At 42.5% G+C, this 23,906-nt stretch overlaps 1 protein-coding gene across 1 annotated transcript in view; it reads left to right on the plus strand.

Moving 5' to 3' along the window:
• Nucleotides 1-6,332: 6,332 nt before the first annotated feature.
• Nucleotides 6,333-23,906, plus strand: part of GAB3 (GRB2 associated binding protein 3) — an 89,784-nt gene continuing 72,210 nt past the window's right edge. The window contains exon 1 of the mRNA XM_032398749.1: nucleotides 6,333-6,404. Within this exon, the coding sequence (XP_032254640.1) occupies nucleotides 6,333-6,404 (72 nt within the window). The remainder of the gene's footprint in view (nucleotides 6,405-23,906) is intronic.

Consider the following 23,906-nt stretch of genomic DNA (forward strand, 5'->3'; position numbering starts at 1 on the left):
TATTTATTTATTTGACAGAGAGAGACACAGTGAGAGAGGGAACACAAGCAGGGGGAGTGGCAGGCAGAGGGAGAAGCAGGCTTCCCGCGGAGCAGGGAGCCCAATGCGGGGCTCGATCCCAGGACCCCGGGATCATGACCTGAGCCAAAGGCAGACGTTTAACCGACTGAGCCACCCAGACGCCCCTTTTCTTTTGCTTGTTAACATGGTGGCTTGCAGGGGCGCCTGGGTGGCTCAGTCGTTGAGCGTCTGCCTTCGGCTCAGGTCATGATCCCGGGGTCCTGGGATCGAGCCCCGCATCGGGCTCCCTGCTCCACGGGGAGCCTGCTTCTCCCTCTCCCTCTGCCCCTGCTTGTGCTCCCTCTCTCGCTGTGTCTCTCTCTCTCTCTCTCTCTGTCAAATAAATAAATAAATAAATCTTAAAAAAAAAAAAAAAAACATGGTGGATTGCACTGATTTCTTTTCTGTTTTTGTAAGTAACCACTACCTCCAATGTGGGGCTCAAAGTCACAACCCTGAGATCAAGAGTCACACGCTCCACCGATGGAGCCAGCCAGGGGCCCTTGATTGACTTTCATATATTGAATGAGCCTTGCATCTCTGGAATAAACCCCACCTAGTCATGGTGTATAATCCTTTTAATGTAGTTGTGAATTCTACTTGCTAGTATTTTGCTGAGGATTTGTACATCTAGATTCATGAGGCATATTTGTCAGTAGTTTTCTTTTCTTTTTTTGTTTTACTGTCTTTTTCCAGTTTCGGTATCAGAGTAACACAGTCCTCATAGAATGAGTTCAGAAGTGTTTGATTTGGACTTGTGACGATAATTTCATACTATTTTAAATATAACAATAATGGATATGATGTCAGGATTTTTTTTTGTAAGACATGAAAAAGACTATCATTGGTAATATCAAAGTCAAATTTCAAATTTAGGTGGAAATTGGGTTGCTTTCACTTTCAGAGAAGCCCTTTACAGAGGTCCATAGAGGAAAAAAGAAAGTTTCTGTATCTGAAATTGTACCATGGCACTCCAGGCCTTTAGTTCACATGCTTCATAGATGATTTGAACATGCATGTGCAGTCATCCCCCCTCGTGGCTGTCCCTGATCCAGAAATCAGAGAGGCATTTTCTTTTTTTTTTTTTTTTAAAGATTTTATTTATTTATTTGAGAGAGAGAGAGAGCGAGAGCCGGAACACAAGCAGGGGGAGTGGGAGAGGGAGAAGCAGGCTCCCCACCAAGCAGGGAGCCCGATGCGGGGCTCAATCCCAGGACCCTGGGACCATGACCTGAGCCAAAGGCAGAAGCTTAATGGCTGAGCCACCCAGGTGCCCCGAGAGAGGCATTTTCTTTTCAAATTTTCTTCTTCTTCTTTTTTTTTTTTTTTTTTAAGATTTTGTTTATTTATTTGTCAGAAAGAGAACACACAAGCAGGGGGAGCGGCAGGCAGAGGGAGAAACAGACTCCCTGCTGAGCAGGGAGCCCGATGTGGGACTCGATTCCGGGACCCTGGGATCGTGACCTGAGCAGAAGGCAGACACCCAACCGACTGCGCCACGCAGGCGTCCCTCAAATTTTCTCTTTTCACAGAGGATAAGATTCACAGCCATTTTGCCCATCATAACATAATTAAAATAGAAACTCTTTTTAAAAATATTTATTTATTTATCTTAATTTTTTTATTTGTCAGAGAGAGCAAGCAGTAGGCAGAGGGAGAAGCAGGCTCCCCGCTGAGCAGGGAGGCGGACAACGTGCGTGGGGCTGGTTCCCAGGACCCTGGGATCATGACCTGAGCCAAAGGCAGACACTTCACCCACTGAGCCACCCAGGCACCCCTAAAATAGAAACTCTTCTTTTTTAAGATTTTATTTATTTGACAGAGAGAGAGACAGCGAGAGAGGGAACACAAGAAGGGGGAGTGGGGGAGGGAGAAGCAGACTCCCTCTGCTGAGCAGGAAGCCCGATGTGATGCGGGGCTCCATCCCAGGACCCTGGGATCATGACCTGAGCCTAAGGCAGACGCCTAACGACTGAGCCACCCAGGCGCCCCTAAAGTAGAAACTCTTAATAGTAGATATTTATGTTCGCAAATCCTTCTAGTTCTAAGATTTATAGTACTTAATGAAAGGCTAAGCCAAACCTATTTTAAAATCATAATAAATGGGGAAGCCGCGCTAAGGAATCCAGGTGCTGAAAACCACTTGTTATTCAAATGGATCTCCTCTCCCCAGGCTGGAGTGCAAAGAAGCTAGGAAGGGGCTTGATGAAACGAAAATAAAAGTTGCAATACAAACAGGTCATCTCTCCCTAGAAATTTAGGGGGAATAACCTTGTAGAAGCAATTTTGATTCGTCTGGAAGAGAGAACAGTGCCCCCTGAAAGATGCAAGAATGATTGTCCATATCACACCCTTATTTAATCGACATGGTTAGCCTGGAGATGAGTAGTGGGTAATTGTAAAATTAATCAGGTTGTGACTTGAAGCTGCTATTCCAGATGATGTTGCTTTTCTAGAGCGAATCAACACAGCCCCTGGTACCTGGTAAGTAGCTATTTGCCTGACAAATGCTCTTTTCTCTGTTGCAATCAGCAGAGACTGTCGGAAGCAGTTTGCCTTCATCTGGCGGGAACAGAAGTACGGCTTTAGTGCCTTGCCTCAGGGCTATGTCTCTCCTCGGGCTCCCTGCCCTAATCCAGGGTGAGTGGAACTCCATTTTTGCAACGATCATGGTGAACATCAGGCTGGTCCATTATATTGAAGACATTATGCTTACTGGACCTTGTGGATCAAGAGGTAGTTACTTTATTAATAAACATGTATGCCAGAGGACGGGAGATAAAGCCCATGAAAACTCAAAAGCCTGGCCCTCGGTAACATTTTGAGATGGGCTGGACCATGTTGGGTATCCAACAGGTTGCTGCACCTCATGCTACCTACCACCCAAAAAGAGACACAGCATTTGGTGCGGTTCTCTGGATTCTGTAGGCAACATACACTACATTTCATTGTTCCACGCCTGGGGTGCCTGGCCAGCTCAGTCCGTAGAGCCAGACTCTTGATCTCAGGGTCGTGAATGCGAGTCCCATGTTGGGGGTAGCATTTACTTAAAAAAACAAAAGTTGCAAAACTGTTCTATACCAATGCATTGAACAGGTAATCTGTGAGGCTGCGTGTGTTCAGCAGCACAGAGGGCAGGGAAAGACTCTGTAGCAGGTCCGGGCCACTTGACCTTTACGATGACGTAGATCCAATATAACTAGAGCCTTTGACACGCTGGCAGGGTACAGGGAGCCTCTGGCCCGTCCTAACAGGAGAAACATTCAGTGGACCACCGGCGTTTTGAAGCAAACAATACATTCTACCACAAAAGAAGTATTTTCCTTTGGATCAACAGCTGCGGTAAAGTCTGAATGCCTTGCCATGGAGCACCAAGGAACCATGTAACCTTAGCTGTCCCTGATAAATTGGGTGCTAACTGATCATCCAGGGCAAGTGGAGTATTTGAGACCAGACTCAAGCAGGTCTGGAAGGTATAAGAAAGTTGCTCGAGCAAGTGGCTCCCATCTCTGGGGGCCCTACTACTGTATGGCAACCTTTTCCTTGACTTGTAACCTCATAGGGAGTTGTCCGTGACTAGGTGTATTGGTCGGAGTCTCAGGGGGAAGCGAATGGTAGGCTCAGTGGGTTGAACTGAGGAGAGCATGAGGGTTTGTTTTTTGTACAGAGGTGGGAGCAAGGTTAAGGGAATCTGCAACTAAGTGGTGAGGCTCCCAGGGCCTGGCATCAGGTGATATGGTCACGGCCACGGCCACTGCTATGTACTCCACCTGCCCACAGGAGTGACAGCCCCCAGTAAGGTAGCATTCCCTGGGGTGACCAGCCGGCTACCTGGTGGCAGAATGAGACTGCGGCTGGGGGAAAATATGCTGAAAGGTGGAGGTTCTGTCTTAGAGGATGAGGGAAATACTTTGAACTGGTGCTCTATGGTGTAGTTTCTCCATAGCCAGAATCCCTGGTTTCAGGAATCAGGAGGTGAAAGTGGGAGCAACTTCTCTACTATCACACCTAATCTACTGCCTAGGTGTTTCTTTCCATCCCCACAGCTTTGAGCTCGGCTGGTTCCCAAGGAAAGAGTGCTTCTACCAAGGCCACGACGTTGGTTCTATTGAATTGCAAGTTGAGATTGCCATCTGGCCATTTAGGGTTGTTTATGCCACTGAATCAACAGGCAAACCATGGATCTACTGAGCTGGCTTGATGGTTGATACTGTTGGTTATCAAGTGGAAAAGTGTTGCTGTTAAACAACGGGATTGGGAAGGACTCTATCTGCAATGCAAGTGATCCTCTGGACACCTCCGACTATAGCCACGCTAGGCAGGACCACTGAGGATTAAGACTCGGCGGTGGGGGGGTGGGGGTGGGGAGAATAAAGGTTTGGGTCACTCACAAGATAAAGAATTCTGACCACCTGAGTTCTTGGCTGGAGAACAAAGGGAGGACAGAGAGGGGAGTAGAAGAAGGAAGATTATAAACACCAATTATGGTCTGAAGACCAGTTACAGAAATAAGGATTGTAGTAACTGTGTGTGTGTGTGTGTGTGTGTGTGTGTGTGTGTACATACAAAGTTTTTCAATCTTCTTTCTATATTTTATACATATCAAATATAGGCTGATAGAGGTTAGCTTTATAGTGTTTTTCTTTAGGTTGTAGGATATTGAGGTGGGGTGATGTCGGAACTAGAAGAGCAATGACTGTCCCCTAGAGATGGCTACAATGACCAACGGAACTTTTGGTCTCCTGTTTTAAGGAGTGCTTTTCAGTTTGTAGGAGGGATAGCAGCATTGTTTGGGCGGGAGCAAACTGTTGTGGCTTTAGTGAGTTTATTTTGTGCACAGGGTGTCTATAGTATTGACTAGCTAGGGGGTGGACTGTGGTGGATATGTGGTTTTCCTCCTATTTGGAAAGGCGGGAGAGCTAAAAAAATAAAAAGAAATTTACCATTCTCCCTTGAACCTGGATTTCTAGATGCGAATTAGGTTCAGCTAATCCGATACACTAGTGCGAGATTTGGAAAGCGGGAGGGAAGTCGGGGATTGCGGTGGTGGTGAAGGTCAAGTGGGCTCTGAGAGGTGGGAGTGCAGGCAGTAGCTGGAGTCCAGCTTTGCGAGAGTAATAGTGTCTGAGTGATGTGACCTTGGAGCCGAGAAGTCTCTTTGTAAGTCCTAGAAATGACGTCGCATTTATTTCTTCCAAGCGTCACTTTCAAGTGAGAGGTATCACACCACGGGAAAAGAGCACTATGGGTCAGGGTGGTGGCCAGGTGGTAGCAACCCTCAGGTAGATGAGCATCGTGGGTGCTGATCCTCACTGTGATTATCAGTGCTTTTCTGTTTACAAAGTATGTTGGCCCTGGCCCCTGGCCCGTGATCCCTATTTGTGTGGGTTTGGACAGGTGATGTTATTGTCCTGTTTCTCATTTTACTCAGAAGCAAAAATGAGGCAATGAGAAGGCCCATTGATTGTGCATATCCCCTAAGATCATGCCCGCCAAGTGCTGAGCATAGTAACTGGCACTGCAGAAGGTCTCAATCAATGTTAGCTCATTATTGGGAGCTCAATCAATGTTAGCTCATTATTGGGAGCTCAATCAATGTTAGCTCATTATTGGGAGCTCAATCAATGTTAGCTCATTATTGCGAGCTCAATCAATGTTAGCTCATTGTTGTTATTGGTATTATTTAAAGTGCTCGGCGCACCCTGTGGCACGACCATTCTCAGACCCAGCGTTGCAAACCCTAGAGGCCTGGAGACTGCAAACAGCACCTCCAAGTTGTAACCTTTTGAATTGGGATGCTCCGGGTTCCGGAGGACATTTGAATAGCTCTGCAGCCGAGCTTCTCGCTGAAATACAATGATCTTGGGGGGAGGGGCGCACGCGAGCCATTCCTCGGCAAACAATCTAGGGCAGCGGGGAAGTCGCAGGGGAGTCCTGCTTCCCTTCCTCCCTCACCGGGTCCCTCGCAGGTGCGGGTCCGCGGCTTCGGCTCCCGTAACCCTGGGGCCCGGAGCCGCGGCGCGCTCGCTCGCTCGCTCGCTCGCTCGAAGGGGTTTCCCCGGCCGGGCCGCCCGCTCCCCGCGCCGTCTGGGCCGCGGGCGGTGGCGCCGTCCCCCCGCCCCAGGGGGCCGCGGCGGGCCGGGGGCGGGGGTCGCGGCGGGGGCTCGGGGCGGTGCTGGGCGGGCGGCGCTGGGCCCGCCCCGCCGGCATCCCCGGCCCGACTTCCTCCTGCCGCGGCGACCCAGCTGGAGGAAGCGGCGGCGGCGGCCACGATGAGTGCGGGCGACGCCGTGTGCACGGGCTGGCTCGTCAAGTCGCCCCCCGAGAGGAAGCTGCAGCGCTACGTGAGTAGGGGCGTCCTCGGGCCGGGCCGACGGACGCACGGCGAAGTCGCACGTCGAGCCGGTGTGGCCGCTGCGCCCCGCGGCCGGCCGGGCCGGGTGGCTCCGGAGCGCCGCGGAGCCGAGAGGAGGGAGGCGGCCGGGGAGACCTCCCGGTCTGCGGCGGGGAGGCCGGCGCGCGGGGGGGGGGGGGGGGGGGGACCGGGAGAGGGGCCGCGGGACCGGGCCTGGCGGGCCGGCCGGGCGCCGAGGCTCCGGACTCCCCTTGCACCGTCTGGGGCGCTCTCTCGTGTGGCTGTCAGCGGACACTCCTCTTCTGGAGCCTTCCACGGTGGCTCATGGGTTCTCATGGTGTCGCTTCTCTGCTCTTTATGCTGACACCGCGCTTTCCGAGTACCAGCAGGAACCAAGGACTTTTGCTAGTACGAAATCCGGGACGCTCGGAAGAGCGCATCTTCCTACACTTTCCATTTCCATTTTCAATGCACTGCCGACCGCTCAAGAGTGCATTATCTCCGTCGGCACGCTCAGGACACGGTCCTAAAAACATTCCGCCGCAAGACCTGATTGTTACGGAGTGCTCTCCAGCCCTTAGGAAGAACCGCTTCGGCCCTCAGGGAATTGCATATAAATAGATATTAGGGCTTCTTGCTGTTTTTAGGCCGGGAGTAGTTGGATGGATCCATCTTGGTCATAATTCCTAACTTCTCTGCAACTCCAGAACACGGTGGTAGGAACGAACGCACCCGTGTTGGCTTTGCTCCAAAGCAACCCGCCCCAAATAAGGTGTTCTTGTGTGTGCCGTGCTCCCAAACCGGTGTCCCCGTTTCCACCGAATTGCACCTTTGTTTTTCTTCCCACGTTTCCGAGGCACATACTGTGTCAAACTGCAGGAGGTGGGATTGTAAAGACTTTAATCATGACAGGACCCGTTTCTGATCCTAAATTTCCTCGGCCACTTTCCCCGTTGACCCTGAACTAGACAGTGTCCCTCTCTTAGGAGTTTTTGAGAAGTTTTTGTTGTTTGTTCTGTGGAGCAACATTTTAAAAATCTTTGTAAAGATTTACTTATTTTATTTATTTTTAATTTTTAAAAGATTTTAAAAAGTGATCTCTCTACACCCAGCGCGGGGCTGGGACTCCCAACCCCGAGATCAAGAGTTGCATGCTGTACCAACCGAGCCAGCCGGGCGTTCGTCTGCTGAGCAACATTTTAGAAGAATGTTGTTCAACTTAGCAGGGACACTTTTCAGGTTAACTACCAGTGTGTCCTTTCATTATTCTTTTTGAGTCCCCTACTCCATAAACACAAGCTCTAGTATTTCTCAGACTGTTATCACTCAGCTGCTTCCCTATCAATGAAGCTACTTGGAAGACTCATTGGTACTCAAAGGAGGCAAGAGAAGAAAACCTGCTCCCTGAAATCTGCAGGGGCAGGTGAGGGCTTGTCACAAAGAGGTACTTACAAAGCCAACTCAGGGTGGGTTTCCTTGTGGCCCTTTGGCATGTGAGACATTTTAAAGGCTCACTAGATATTTTCAGAGTGGCACTCACTCTCATGATGATTTCTGATGATTCAGAAAGATGGTGCACCTGGAGGGCAAAGTTTATGGAAGATTTCTTTTTCTGGTCTTGTTTTGTATCTTGTCCCGACCAGACTGGCTTAGGAAAGGTTATGAGTATTTCATCAGTTTGGGGAAAGCATGGATGTACATACCTACTACCATATGTGGTTCGCTGTTTTTGGTTGGAATGGAGATGTAGCAATGTGGCCTTTGCGCAGCTTATAGGTGTGGGGGGCATCTGATGATGGGATGGTGATGGAGGAGACTTAAAACACAGGAGTACCTAGATGTCATCTTACCAACACTCCAAGACATAAACCATGACCTTTTAGCTGGTGCTTGTCAACTTTTTCTGAGGGTCATGCTCTTTTAGAGAGGCAGTGGTGTTTTGTTAAAAGGCATCCCAGAACACACCTAGTCCGTTTCTGCGGGTCTCCGGCTTCCGCAGGAATCCCTGCTGCCACTAGATGGCGATCATGTGTCGATTCAACGGGGCATGGACAGCGCTGTTCTACACAGCCACCTTTAATTCCGATATTGCCGTGAGGAGTAATTCTTTATTTCAGTTGAGCGCCGACTCTGAATCAAGCCCTGTGTCACGGGGCTAGAGAGACCGAGAAAAGAGATTGATCCCTGTTTCTAAGAAGTCCACAGTCTAACGTTTGTAACAAGATAACATAACAAAGCTAGTTAGCGGCACAGCCGGGGCAATGACTCAGTTCTTTGCTCTGCTAGGCCAACAAGCCGCACTCGGTTCATGTTTGTTAAATTACAAATGGAAGCTGAGTCTATTTTTAGGTAAATATTTCAGTCCAAGGTAAGCTCGTGCTTCATCCTCTTGAATCCATGAGCCAAGGCAATCAGAAAGTTATTTTTATCACTGCTCTTTTAAAAGATAGTTGACTCTTTTGTGTTTTCTGTTTCAAAAATATAGGAATATATTCTGGTAAAAATTCAAACAATCTAGGAATAAGTAGAATAAAAAGTGAAAGACCCCCTTTCTCTGAACCCCTCCTCATTCGACTCCCCCTCCCTAGGGATAACAACTGCTAGCAGTTTGTTGAGTATCATTCTAGAAAAATTTCTTCAAAACATATCATTTTATTTTTACACAAATGAGATCATACTATACAAATTGTCCTGCAGTTTGCTTTTTTCACAATAATTCTGGACATCTTTCCAGATTAGTACATATAAATTTACTTCATTCTTTTAAACCATTGCCTAAGATTCTTGTAATAGATGTAACATAATTTAACAATTTTTCTATTGATGAACATTTGTCTTTTATTTTCTCAATTTTAAAGAATGCTGTAACAATAATGATAATAAATTATAATAATTCACATTTATTTATTTTTTTACATTTTACTTGTTTATTTGAGAGAGAGGCAGAGGGAGAGCAAAAGTGGGGGCAGGGGAGGGGCTGAGGGAGAGGGAGAAGCAGACTCCCCCTGAGCAGGGAGCCCACACAGCGCTCCATCCCAGGACCCTGAGATCATGACCTTAGCCGAAAGCAGACAGTTAACCCACTGAGCCACCCAGGTGCCCCAATAATTCACATTTATTGAATGGTTTGTATGTGTCATGCATTACACTAAGGACCTGACTTCTATTATCGCATTTAGGTTTTTTTTGAAGATTTTATTTATTTATTTATTTATTTATTTATTTATTTATTTGAAAGAGAGAGAGAGCGCATTGGGGGGGAGGGAGGGAGGAGCAGAAGGAGAGAGACAAGCAGACTCCCCACTGAGCGCGAAGCCCCCAAGGCCGGGCTCGATCTCACAACCCTGAGATAATGAATGACCTGATCCAAAATCAAGAGTTGGACGCTTAACTTGACTGAGCCACCCAGATGCCGCTTCACTCTCTCTCTCTTTTTTTTTCCCTTCGTTCTCTTTATAGTATCTTTGTAGAACAAGGATTTTAAAGTTTTGAGGATTTTAAAATTTATCAATTTTTCCTTTATGGATTGTGCTTTTAGTGTCAAATCTAAGAACTCTTTGCCTAGCCCTAGGTCCTAAAGATTTTCTCTTTTTTTTCCTAAAAGTTATATACTTTTATATTTTATATTTAGATCGATGATCCATTTGAGTTAAATTTTGTCAAAGGAATGATATTTACGTTATGGTTTATTTTCTATCTTACTCATTTTGTTGCAATACCATTTATGGAACAGACTGTCTTTACTCCATTGAATTACTTTTGTAACTTTGTTAAAAATGAATTGGTTGTGATTTGTAGGTCTATTTCTGTGTTCTGTAGTCTGTTCCATTGATTTGTTTGTTCATCTTTATGCTAATACCATGCTGTTTTGATGACAGTAGTTTTATAATAATTCTTGAAATCGCGCAGCTTTAGCCCTCCAACTTTGTTTTTCTTTTCAGAGTTGTTTTGGCTATTCTAGGTCCTTTGCCTTTCCATATCAATTTCAGAATCAGGTTGTCAATTGATTTCTGTATATTAACCTTGTATTCTGCAACCTTGCTAAACTGACATACTTAGTTCTAGTAGCCTTGTTTATAGTTAGAACCTGTGGTACTATCAATGTTGCATAGAAGTGTTGAGAGCTGACATCCTTGACTTTTTTTTTTTTCCTGATCCTAGGGGAAAAGCATTTAGTCTTTTACCTTTTAAGTATGGTAGCTGTAAGCTTTTTGTAGTTGCCTTTTATCAAGTCAGGGAAGTTCCCTTGAATTGCTAGTTTGCTGAGACTTTTTTTATGAATTGGATTTTGTTAAATGCCTTTCCTGCATCTACAAAAATAATAGTATACTTTTTCCTTTTTTGTCTGTTACTATGGTGAATTATTCTGATGATTGATTTTTGCATGTTGAGCCAGCCTTGAATCTCTGGGATAAGCTTCACTTGGTTGTAATATGTTATTTTTTTCATATATTGCTGGATTTAATTTGCTTTTATTTTGCTGAGGATATTTGTCTTTGTGAGGGATGTTGGTCAGTAGTTTTCCTTTTTCGTACTGTCTTTGGCTTTGATATTAGCATAATGCTGGCCTCATAAAATGATTTGGGAAGTGTTTCCCCCCTTTCTAATTTTCTGAAAGATATTGTGTAGTATTGCTATTCCTTTTTCCTTAAGTGGTAAAATTCACTGGTGAAACCATCTGGGCCTAGACTTTTCTTTGTGGGATGGTTATTAACTACAAATATAATTTCTTTTTAACACGTAATAGGATTGGGCGCCTGGGTGGCTCAGATAGTTAAGCGTCTGCCTTTGGCTCGGGTTGTGATCTTGGGGTCCTGGGATTGAGTCCCGCATTGGGCTCCCTGCTCTGTGGGGAGCCGGCTTCTCCCTCTTCCTCTGCCTCCCTCTCTCTCTCTCTGTCTCCCATGAATAAATAAATAAAATCTTTTAAAAAAACAGGTAATAGAACTATTCAGATTACTTATATCTTCTTGAATGAGCTTTGGTAGTTAATGTTTTTCAAGGATTTTCTCTAGTTCATCTAAGTACTTGAATTAATTGTCATAAAGTTGTTTGTTATATTCCCTTATCCTTTTAATGTCTATAGGATCTGTAGTGATGCTTCCTCTTTCATTTATGATATTGTAGTTTCTTTCTTGTCTATTTTTTTCCTGATCAGTCTGGGTAAGTTTTATCAATTTTACTGGTATTTTCTAAGAACCAGCCTATAGTTTCATTGATCTGTATTTTTCTGCTTTCCATTTCATGGATTTATCCTCTTATCTTTATTATATACTTTCTTCTGATTGCTTTGGATTTAAATTTATCTTTACTTTCTTAAGGTGGAAGCTTAAATTACTAATTACTCATATTTCCTAATATAAGAATTTAATAAACTTACCTGTAAGCACTGCTTTAGATGCATTCCACAAAATTTGATATGTTGTATTTTCTTTTTCTTAAGATTTATTTATTTATTTGAGAGAGAGAGAGAGAGAGAGAATGTGGGGGGAGGGGCCGAGGGAGAGGAAGAGATAGTCTCAAGCAGACTCCATGCTGAGTGGGGAGCCTGATGTGGGGCTTGATCCCATGACCCTGAGATCAGGACCTGAGCCAAAACTAAGAGTCAGACACTTAACCAACTGTGCCACCCAGGCACCCCTGATATGTTATATTTTCATTTTCATTTATTTCAAAATATTACTTAATATTCTTCTGAGACTTCCTCTTTTTTTAAGATTTTATTTATTCATTTGAGACAGAAAGAGCACAAGCAGGGGAAGAAGCAGAGGGAGAGGGAGAAGCAGACTCCCCGCTGAGCAGGGAGCCCCATGTGGGACTCGATCCCAGGACTCTGGGATCATGACCTGAGCTGAAGGCAGACGCTTAACCATCTGAGCCACCCAGGCGCCCCTGAGATTTCCTCTTTGACCCAAGGGTTGCTTAGAAGTCTTTGTTTAATTTCCACATATTGGGGGATTTTCTAGATATCTTTCTGTTCTTAATTTCTAGTAAATTCCATTATGATCTAAGAACAAACTCTGTATGAGTTTTATTCTTTCAAATTTGTTGTTTATATTATGGCTCCCAATAAAGTTTTATTTGGTGAATATTACATGTGCACTTGAAAAAAGCATGCATTCTTCTCTTGTTGTGCAGAGTGTTCTATAAATGCTAATTAGGTCAGGTTGGTTGATATTGTTGTTCAGTTCTTCTGTATCCTTACTGTTTTTTTGCTTACTTTTACAGTCAAGTACTGAGAAAGGAGTGTGAAAGTTTCCATCTGTTAACTATGGATTTATACATTTCTCCTTCTAGTTCTGTTTGCTTTGGCTTCATGTATTTTGATGCTCTGTTGTTATTTGAACACATTCAGAATTATTAGGTTTTCTTGGAGAATTTTTGTCATTATTAAATGTTTCTCTCTATCCATGATGCCATTTCTTGTTCTGAAGTCTATTTTTTTCTTTTTTTTTTTAAAGATTTTATTTATTTATTTGACAGAGAGAGACACAGCGAGAGAGGGAACACAAGCAGGGGGAGTGGGAGAGAGAGAAGCAGGCTTCCCGCCGAGCAGGGAGCCCGATGTGGGGCTCGATCCCAGGACCCTGAGATCATGACCTGAGCCGAAGGCAGACGCTTAACGACTGAGCCACCCAGGCGCCCATGAAGTCTATTTTTTTCTTATATAAATATAAGTACCCCATCTTTCTTTTGATATGTACTTGCATGTTATATCGTTTTCCATTCTTTTATTTTTAACTTATCTGTCTCTTTTTAAAATTTTATTAATTAATTAATTAATTTATTTATTTATAATCTCTGTGCGCAACGTGGGCCTCAAACTCACAACTCCAAGGGGCGCCTGGGTGGCTCAGTCGTTAAGCGTCTGCCTTCGGCTCAGGTCATGATCCCAGGGTCCTGGGATCGAGCCCCGCATCGGGCTCCCTGCTCAGCGGGAGGCCTGCTTCTCCCTCTCCCACTCCCCCTGCTTGTGTTCCTGCTCTCACTCTCTCTCCCTCTCTGTCAAATAAATAAATAAAATCTTTAAAAAAAACCAAACAACTCACAATGCCAAGATCAAGAGCTGCATGCCGTACAGGCCGAGCCAGCCAGGTGCCCCAAGTGTCTTTATATTTAACATGAGTTTCTTACACACAGCATATAGCTGGATTTTGCCTTTTTTATGCAATCCTACCCTCTTCATTTTAATTGGTATATTTAGTTTATTCACATAAAATGTGATTATAGAAATGTTTCAAATAAAATCTGCCATCTTGCTAGTTGTTTTCCATTTGTTCTATCTGTTCTTTGTTTCCTTTGTCTTCTGTTTCTGCCTTCTCTTGGGTTAATCAAACCTTTTTATTATTCAATTTTATCTTCACTATTAACTTGACAATCATAACTTTTTAATTTTTACTAGTTACTCTAGGGTGTAAAATATACATCTTTAATTAATTGGAGTCTTCCTTTAAATAATAATATACCACTTCATGAATAGTGTAAGGACCTTATAACAGTATATTTCCAATTCTGACTTTGCATTTTGCTTTCATTTATTTATTTATTTATTTATTATTTATTTATTTATTTTTAAAGATTTTATTTATTTATTTGAGAGAGAGAGAGCATGAGCTGGCTGGGAGGGGCAGAGGGACAAGCAGACTCCCCACTGAGCAGGGAGCCCGACGTGGGTTTGGTCCCAGGACCCTGAGATCATGACCTAAGCCGAAGTCAGATGCTTAACCAACGGAGCCACCCAGGTGCCCTGAGGATGTCTACTTTCCCTCATTTTTGAAAAATATTTTCACTGGGCATGGAATTCTGGGTTGACAAGTTTTTTGGCTTTCAACACCTTAAGATCTCACTCTTTTGTCTTCTGTCTTCAGATTCTTCTAGTGATATCTTCTATTTAGGATAGGGGCTGCTTGCCAAGGCTTCTTTCTCAATGTCCACGTGACCTTCAACTTTAGATCTTTTTGTATTTTCAATATACATTTTGCTAATTGTCTCATTTATTCTTTCTTTCAGTTTTCCTCTTTTCTGCCCTGTTTTGGGGCTGAATTTTAAATGCAATTTTTATGATTGCATTTAATTTTCTTTGTTAGCTATACCTCTTTGTGTTTTTTATAGTGGTTGCCTTAGGGGATAGTGTATATCTTTAACTGATCATAGTCTACCCTAAAGTAATACTATATCATTTGACATACAGTATAAAAAAACTTACAAGTGTATGTTCCCATTTACCCCCTCTCAGGCTTTGTGCTACTGTTGTCATACATTTTACTTCTACATTTTATAAAAGCCACACTGCAGTGTTATTTTTTGCCTTAAACAGTTGTCTTTTAAAGAAATTTAAATAGGAAAAATGTATTTATATTTACCATATCCAGTACTCTTCATTTCTTTCTGAATATCCATACTTCCATCTGGAACCATTTTCCTGTTCTGCAACTCTGCTGGTGATGAAATCTTTCAGCTTTTTTTATGTCAGAAAAAAACTTTATTTTGCCTCAAATTTTGAATGATATTTTTGGTATGTAAAGAATTTTTGCTTAATTTTTTCCCTTTGAGTATTTTAAAGATGTTGCTTTACCGTTTTCTCATGTGCATTTTTACTCTGTTCCTTTATACGTGTTTTTTTTCCTAGCTGCTGTTATTACTGGTTTTAAGTAAATTGATTATGATGTGCCTTGGTGTTATTTTCTTCATGTTTCTTGTACTTGGGCTTCATTGAGCTTCTTGGATCTGTGGGTCTATACTTATTTCTTCTCTTCTTTTTTAGAGATTTTATTTATTTATTTGAGAGAGAGAACACAAGGGGAGAGGGAGAGAAGCAGACTCCCCACTGAGCAAGGAGCCCGACACAGGGATTGATTCCAGGACCCCGGGATCATGACCTGAGCTGAAGGCAGACGCTTAACCGACTGAACCACCCAGGCGCCCTGGTCTATAGTTATTTCTTGGTGATAGTTATATCTTCAGTTTTTTACTTGTCTTTTCTTCTGCAGTGTCTAATCTGCTGTTAATGTCATCCAGTGTATTTTTCATTTCAGACCTTATATTTTTCTTCTTTAGAAGTTAAATTTCTATCTTTTTTATTTTTCATGTCTCCTTAATATGCTAATTCTTCCTCTGCCTTCTTGAATATGTGGGACATATTTATTTATTTTTAATTTATTTTTTTTTTCGTAATTTCTAACCTCAACATGGGGCTCGAAATTATGAGCCCCAAGATCAAGACCCCAAGACCAAGAGTTGCATGCTCTTCTGACTGAGCTGGTCAGGCATCCCAGGGACATATTTATGTCTTTGTTGGTGGCTCATCTCTGCAGTTCCTCCAAGCATGTGGGGTTGCTTTTGAATTGCTATTCTGGTAGTGAGTGTGGGGAGTTCCAATGACTTGTGCCCTTCCTACTATCAAAGTCCTCACTCCACAGATCAGAAGGCTGATATAGGGATTTGATCAGTTGCCAGGGATGTTGTTCCAATTACACAGTCAAGAACTGGAGAAATTGCCATAAACTCAATGGGCCCACCCTGAGATTGAATTAGGTCAAAACTTCATTTATCATCTGACTTTCCTAAAATATTCTTTCGGGAGATATGGTGGAGATGGGTGAGTGAAGAGGCCACACATGGGGAATCCATTACATCTTTCTACCTCCCTACGCCTTTGTGTTTCTCCTTTTACATAATGAAAAAGAACCTCTAGTATCTCAACTTCATTGAATGTAGTCACCATTTAGTCCATGTCTTTGTCAGGCAAACTGTTAGAACACTCTAAGTGCTTGAGCTAACACATTAAATCTAGAAGCTCTGGTAAGCACACCCATATCAACACATTTAGCTTGATCTGGAATTATATTCTGTCTTGCTTGGCCTACTGTCCTTGGAATGCATTCCCACACATTCCAATGGTTTTTAAAGACAGCTTTATTGAGGCACACACACGCACACACGCACACACACACACTATAGAATTCACCCATTGTAAGTCTAGAGTTGGATGGTTTATAGTAAATCTGTAGCTGTGCAGCCATTACTACAGTCCAGTTTTAAACCATTTCTATCCCCTGAGAAAATTTCCTTGGCCTGTTTGCAGTCCATCCTCACTCGCATCTCCAGCCCCAGGCAGCAAGTGATCTGCTTTCTGTCTCTATAGATTTGCCTTTTCTGATAATTTCCTATAAATGGAATAATGGAACGTATGATCTTTTGTGTTTGGCTTCTTTCCCTTAGCACTGACCACACAACAGCCAGCACTCTTTCTGAAATTCACTTAAGGTAGAACCTGAGGTCATTGACTTGAGACATTTCTTATTTTCTGTTGTTGTTGTTGTTGAACTATACTTGACACACAATGTGAGCTTAGTTTCAGGTGTACAACATAATGATTTGACAAGTCTCTCTGTTATGCTGTGCTCAGCACAAGTGCCCCTGCCATCTGTCACCATGCCATGTCACTGACTGTATTCCCTGTGCTCTACCTTTCATCCCTGTGACTTATTCATTCCATAACTGGAAACCTATACCTCCCACTCCCCTTTCACCTTTTTTGCCCCTTCCCCCAACCCCTTCCCCTCTGGCAACCACCAGTTTGTTCTCTGTATCTATGGTTCTGTTTCTGCTTTTTTGTTTGTCTGTTCATTTGTCTTATTTTTTTAAATTCCACATATAAGTGAAATTATAGGGTAATTTGTTTTTCTCTGTCTGCCTTATTTCACTTAGCTAATACCCTCTAGGTCCATCCATGTTGTTGCAAATAGCAAGATTTCATCCTTTTTTATGGCTGTGTATATGTACCACATCTTCCTTATCCATTTGTTTATCAATGGACGCTTAGGTTGTTTCCATAATGCTGCAATGAACATAGGAGTTCATACATCTTTTCAAATAAGGGTTTTCGTTTTCTTCAGGTAAATACCAAGAAGTAGAATTGCTGGATCATATGGTAGTTCTATTTTTTTTTTTAGTGGTTCTATTTCTAATTTTTTGAGGAAACTCCATATTGTTTTCTGCAGTACCCACACCTTATTTTTTAATAGAGACATTCAGTGCTATGAATTTCCCCCTTGGCACTTCTTTAGTGGCATTCCAGAAATTCTGTTATGTTGTATTCACTTCAAGATATTTTCTAGTTTTTCTTGTTATTTCTTCTGTGACCTGGGTATTTAATTTGTAGGCATATTTCTGTTGTTGATGTCTAATTTCATTTCATTGTAGTTAGAAAACATATTTTGTATGGTTGGAATCCTTGTAAATTTGTTGAGACTTGATCTAATATACGGTTTATCTTGGTAAATGTTCTGTGTGCACTTGAAAAGAATGTGCATTTTATTGTTGGGTGGAGTGTTCTATAAATATCAATTAGGTCAAGTTGGTGGATAGTGTTGCTCAGTTCTACATCCTTGTTGATTTTCTGTCTTCTTGTTTTACCGATTGAAAGAGGGGTGTTGAAATCTCAGACTATAATTGTGGATTTGTCTATTTCTCTTTGAAGTTTTATCAGTTTTTGCCTCATATTTTGAAACTTTGTCATGAGTTGCATACATGTTTAGGATTGTTATTTTATCTTGATGAATTAACCCATCATTATGAAACTAGCTTATTTATTCTTGATATTATTCTTTGCTCTGAATTCTACTTTGTCTGTAGTTCAAGGTCATTGTACGAGTTCATTTTCTAGGACTACTTCTGGTAATAAACACTATCAGTCAGGCTGCAGACAGGAAAACAGAAGCTATACGAGGTATTCAACAGAGATAATTCCATATAGGCTATGGTTTACACAGATATTAGAAGGCTAGAAGATCAAAAAAGGAGGCATTCAGCTATTAGTAACTACAGAAAGCAGTTACTGTTGAAAGAACTGGGGCATAAAGGTGAAGTTTGGCATGACCACAAGCTAAGAGCTTACAGGAGGGGTACGTGTAGCCATGTGTCTATTGCTCTGACTCCTGATGAAGAGGGTGCTAATGTAGTTAGTGCTGATGCCTCAGAGATGGCTAGAGGAAGCTGGCAGCTGGAGCTGGTGCTGTCTTCTGCCACTGGAGGGATACTGATGGATGCTGAGAGTCCCATCTCCCTTTTTCCTGCCTTGTACTCTTCCACCAGTGTTTCCCATTAGCAGAACCCAACAGCAAGACATCCAGAAGGGGAGTCTGAGAAATACAGTTGGTCGTCCTGTCCCAGAATCAGAGGAGTAGATCTACTCTCCAGATATGTCCCAATCTTTCTTTCATACTTACTATCATCCTGTCCTTTTTTGCTCAGTGTTCTGAGAGACTCAAGTCAAGCTTTTTAGCTCATTGATTTACTGATAAGTTGTAAACTTTCTGCTGCTCAGCCCATTGATTGGTGGTCATGTTTTTAATTTCTAAGAACTGTTTCCTTTTCACATCAGCATTCCCATCTTTTCTGGATATCTTATCTTGTGAGAATTTTCCCTAGCATATTTATTATATCCTGGCTTTCTCCCTCACATCCATACAGATATTTAGAGGAACAGATTTTTAGAAAGAGGGAACAGAAAGTGCAAAGGCCCTGAGGCAGAAGAATATATTTGCCATATTTGAAGAAGAGCTTTTTGAATTCAGTTTCATCTTCTTCAAATGCTTGGTGATTCTTGGTTTTCTGCTCATGTTTGTATTTGAGGGTCTAGATCAATAGTTTTCAGTGGGGGTGCCAGGTAGGGATACCATATTTAGCAAAAAATAAAAAGTTAAATTTCAGATGATAAAAAGAAGTACTTTTTTAGATTTATTTATTTATTTAGGGAAGGTGGAGGGGCAGAAGGAGAGAGAATCCTGAAGCGGACTCTCCACAGAGTGTGGAGCCCGATGCAGGCCTCTGTCCCAGGACCCTGAGATTGTGACCTGAGCCAAAATCAAGAGTCAGATGCTTAACCAACTGAGCCACCCAGGCGCTCTGAAAAACAAGTTCTTTTTTTTTTTTTTTTTTTTTTTTTAGTATAAGTATGTCAACCCTATCCCCAGGAGACATTTGGCATCATCTGGAGACATTTTTGTGGTTAGAACCGGTAGGGAGGGTGCTGCGAGCATCCAGAGCATAGAGACCAGGGATGCTGCTAAATAGCCTGCGTGCACAGGGCGATGACTACCACAAAGAATTTGGCCCAAAATGTCAGTAGTCCAAGGGTGAGAAATTCTATTGCAGATTGAACAGTGTCTTCAGCTGAAATGAGAATCTTGTTGACAAATATCTGGTTGCTGTTGTTTTTTGTTTTGTTTTGTTTTAAAGATTTTATTTATTTATTTTTGAGAGTGAGAGAGAGCACATGAGCTGGGGGAAGGGGCAGAGGGAGAAGCAGACTCCCAGCTGAGCAAGGAGCCCGATGCGGGACTTGATTCCAGGACCCTGGGATCATGACCTGAGCCGAATGCAGAAGCTTAACCGACTGAGCCACCAGGCACCCCTGGTTGTTGTTGTTGTTGTTGTTTTTAAGATTTATTTATTTATTTGAGAGAGAGAGAGAATACAAGCAGGGGAAGGGCAGAGGGAGAGAATATCTAAGCAGACTCCCGCTGAGCACAGGGCTCGATCCCATGAGCCATGAGATCAGGACCTGAGCTGAAACCAAGAGTCCAACACTTAACTGACTGAGCCACCCAGGCACCCCGGCAAACATCTGTTTTAATTGCAGGAACCTGTTTCTTGTTACGGTGAAGAGGAAGGCCAGTACTTGGGTTTGTGTTCTGGGGTGTGGGCTTTGAGAGTACCTGGAAGTCTCTATATTTAGGATCACCACCAAGGGGGCTTGCTGCCATGAGTCCTGTCTACCCTGGGGCTTTGTGACCTCAGCTCTGGATGAGCTCAAGAAAATGAAAATTCTGTGTTTTGTTGTGTTTCTTGTCAGGGTGGAAGGGATATTCCTTGCAACTTTCTACATCTTAGGCAGAAACAGAAACCCTTTCTATTTCTTTTCTGAATTTAATCAACTCTTGTTTTATTATTTTATTTCTTCTTGGTGTTTATTCATTTCTGTTCTTAGCTTTTGACATTTGGATGATCTCAGCCTCTGAGTTGTGTTTAGAGGATATGTTGAAAGTTTCAGATTTACATGGTCATCATCACCTTGGCTGGTTTCATTTTTTTTAACTTTTTAATTTCTCTAGTTCAGTTGGTATCTATATTAGTGTAAGATGAGGGTATGATTTTATTTTACAGTTAATCAACTGATCCAACACCATTTGTTGAGCAGTCTTTCCTCTATACATATCTTACTTTTTAAATTTTTTTTATTTTATTTATTTATTTATTTATTTGACAGAGAGACACAGCGAGAGAGGGAACACAAGCAGGGGGAGTGGGAGAGGGAGAAGCAGGCTTCCGGCGGAGCAGGGAGCCCGATGCGGGGCTCGATCGCAGGACCCCGGGATCATGACCTGAGCTGAAGGCAGGCGCTTAACGACTGAGCCACCCAGGCACCCCATATCTTACTTTTTTTTAAAAAAGTTAGCTCTCCACCCAACATGGGGCTTGAACTCACGACCCCGAGATCAACAGTCACACGTTCCACTGACTGAGCCAGCCAGGCGCCCCTGTACATTCTTCTTTTTTGTTGCCAGAGACTGTATTTTTAAGGAATATATGCACTTGATATAAAATCAAAGCATATTAAAATAAGTTTCCCTCCTTCCCCTTTGTGCCAGCCACTTGGTTTCTCTCTCCAGCTGCAGGCATTGGGACCAGCTTCTTCCTTCCAGATACATATTCCATGCATGTACAAGCATATTTTTTGCATAAATGGTAGCATACTGTAGTCACTATTTTATAACCCCTTTCTTAACAATATATTTTAGGGATTGTTCCCTTTCAGCACATATAGATATTTCTCATTATTTTTGACAGTTTCATATTTCACTGTATGGAGGTACCATGATAGACATTTTCATGTTTTTAGTCTTCATGCTACTGTGTACAATGCTGCAGTGAATATCTTTGTACATCGGTCTTTGTGGTTTTGTGCAATTATGCTTGTGAAAAAACTCTTAGAAGTGGAATTGCTGAGTCAACGTGTATGTGAATATAAAATGCCAATAGATACCAAATTACTGTCTTAAGTGGCTGTGTCAATTTTCACTCTCAGCACCAGTGCATGAAAGCGCTTGTCCCTCTGCAACCCCTCAAATGTTATGAAATGTTTTGATCTTTGCAAAGTCAAAAGCTGATGAGTGGTATTCTGTTTTAATTGAATTTCTTTATCAGTGAGGTTGAGCATCTTTGCATATGTAAAAGCTATTTGTATTTCTGTGTCTCTAACGTGGTCTTAAATGCAACATAAATCGTAAGATCAAAGTCTACTTTGGGGCAGTTTTGTTCAGTTGATCTTCCTGTCTTCCTTACACTTTTGTCTTGGCTTTTAAACTGGTATTGAATAGGTAATAATATGTTTACATATTTCAAAAATGAAAAGCATGTATGTATTTTTTAAAGATTTTTATTTATTTATTTGACAGAGAGAGACACAGCGAGAGAGGGAACACAAGCAGGGGGAGTGGGAGAGGGAGAAGCAGGCCTCCCCCTGAGCAGGGAGCCCGATGCGGGGCTCAATCCCAGGACCCTGGGACCAGGACCTGAGCCAAAGGCAGACGCTTAACGACTGAGCCACCCAGGCGCCCCACAAAAATGAAAAGTATATTTAAAATATACGTTGAGAAACCTCATCCGCACCTCTGTCTTCATCCATCTTGATCACCCTTTTCCTTGAAGTAAACATTTTTATTAGTTTTTTCCTTCATCCTTCCAGTATTTTTTTAAGATTTTTTTATTCATTTGAGAGAGAGTGTGAGCATGAGCGGGGAGGGGGGCAGAGGGAGAGGGAAAGAGTCTCAAGCAGACTCCTGCTGAACGCGGAGCCCACAGGGGGCTTGAGCTCACGACCCTGAGATCACTACCTGAGCTGAAACCAAGAGTCGGTTGCTCAACCAACTGAGTGTCCCAGGCACCCCCTTCCAGTATTTCTTTATATAAATACAAGAAAATATGTATTTGCTTTTTTATTCTTCCCTTTTTCACACAAAGGTAGCTTACCGTATATACCATTCTGCACTGTAGTCTGTTGATTTAAGAAGACATGCAAATGGCCAACAGATACATGAAAATGTGCTCAACAGCACTAATCACCAAGGAAATTCAAATCAAAACCACAATGCAAAGTCACTTCACACCTGTTAGAATGGTTAGTACCAAAAAGACAAGCGATAGTAAGTGTTGGCAAGAATTTGGAGAAAAGGGAGCCCTTGTGCACTGTTGGTGGGAATGCAAACTGGTGCAGCCACTCTGGAAAACAGTGTGGAGGTTCCTCAAAAAGTTAAAAATAGAGCTACCCTATGATCCGGCAATTTTACCTCTGGGAATATATCCGAAGGAAACAAAAACATTAACTCAAAAAGATATTTGCACTCCCATGTTCATTGCAGCATTATTTATAATAGCCAAGACATGCAAACAACCTAAATGTCTGTTGGTGGTTGAATGGATAAAGAAATTGTGGTATATGTGCACAATGGAATATTATTCAGCCACAGTGAAGGAAATCCTGCCATTTGTACACCATGAATCAACCTTGAAGGCATTGTGCTAAATGAAATAAGTCAGAGTAAAACAGATAGTGTATGATCTCACTTATATGTGGAATCTAAAAACAAAAACAAACAAAAAGCCCTGAATTCATACATACAGAGAACAGATGGTGGTTGCTAGAGGCTCGGGGCAGGGTGGGTGAAATGGGTGAAGGTGGTCAAAAGGTATAAATTTCTAGTTATAAAATAAATTAGTCCTGAAGATGTAATGTACAGCATGGTGACTAGTTAGTAATACTGATTTGTATGTTTGAAAGTTGCTAAGATCTTAAAAGTTCTCAAAAAAATTTATAATTCTCTCCATGTCAGTGACCAGAGTTCTTCACTGTTTTTAACACTCTTTTAAAACCTTTATTTATTAAGTAATCTCTACCCCCAATGTGGGGTTCGAACTCATGACCCTGAGATCAAGAGTCACACGTTCCACTGCCTGAGCCAGCCAGGCCCCCCAGTCTTCACTGTTTTTGACAGCTGTATGATATTCTGTTTTGTGGCTATCCCACATTTATTCAACCAGTTCCTTATTTTACGCATCTGGGTGGTTTTCACTCTTCTTGCAACTATTGCCACAACTAATAGAATTTTATGTATGTGACATTTTGTACTTGTGCAGGTATATCATTCGGTATGATTCCCAGAATTGGGATTGCTGGGTCTGTGAATCTATAAATTTAGTAAATATTACCAAATGTCCCATTTTGCATTCCTACTGGCAAAGTACAATACTGCCTTGCCAAAAGAATGTGTTGTCAAACTGTGGGACTTTTGCCATCTCATAGGTGAAAAATTGTATTTTGGTGTCATTTTCATTTGCAGTTCTTTTTTTTTTTTAAAGATTTTATTTATTTATTTGACAGAGACATAGCGAGAGAGGGAACACAAGCAGAGGGGGAGTGGGAGAAGGA

Source organism: Phoca vitulina, unplaced genomic scaffold (assembly GCF_004348235.1).
Source record: "Phoca vitulina isolate PV1807 unplaced genomic scaffold, GSC_HSeal_1.0 scaffold119, whole genome shotgun sequence".
Classification (NCBI taxonomy): domain Eukaryota; kingdom Metazoa; phylum Chordata; class Mammalia; order Carnivora; family Phocidae; genus Phoca; species Phoca vitulina.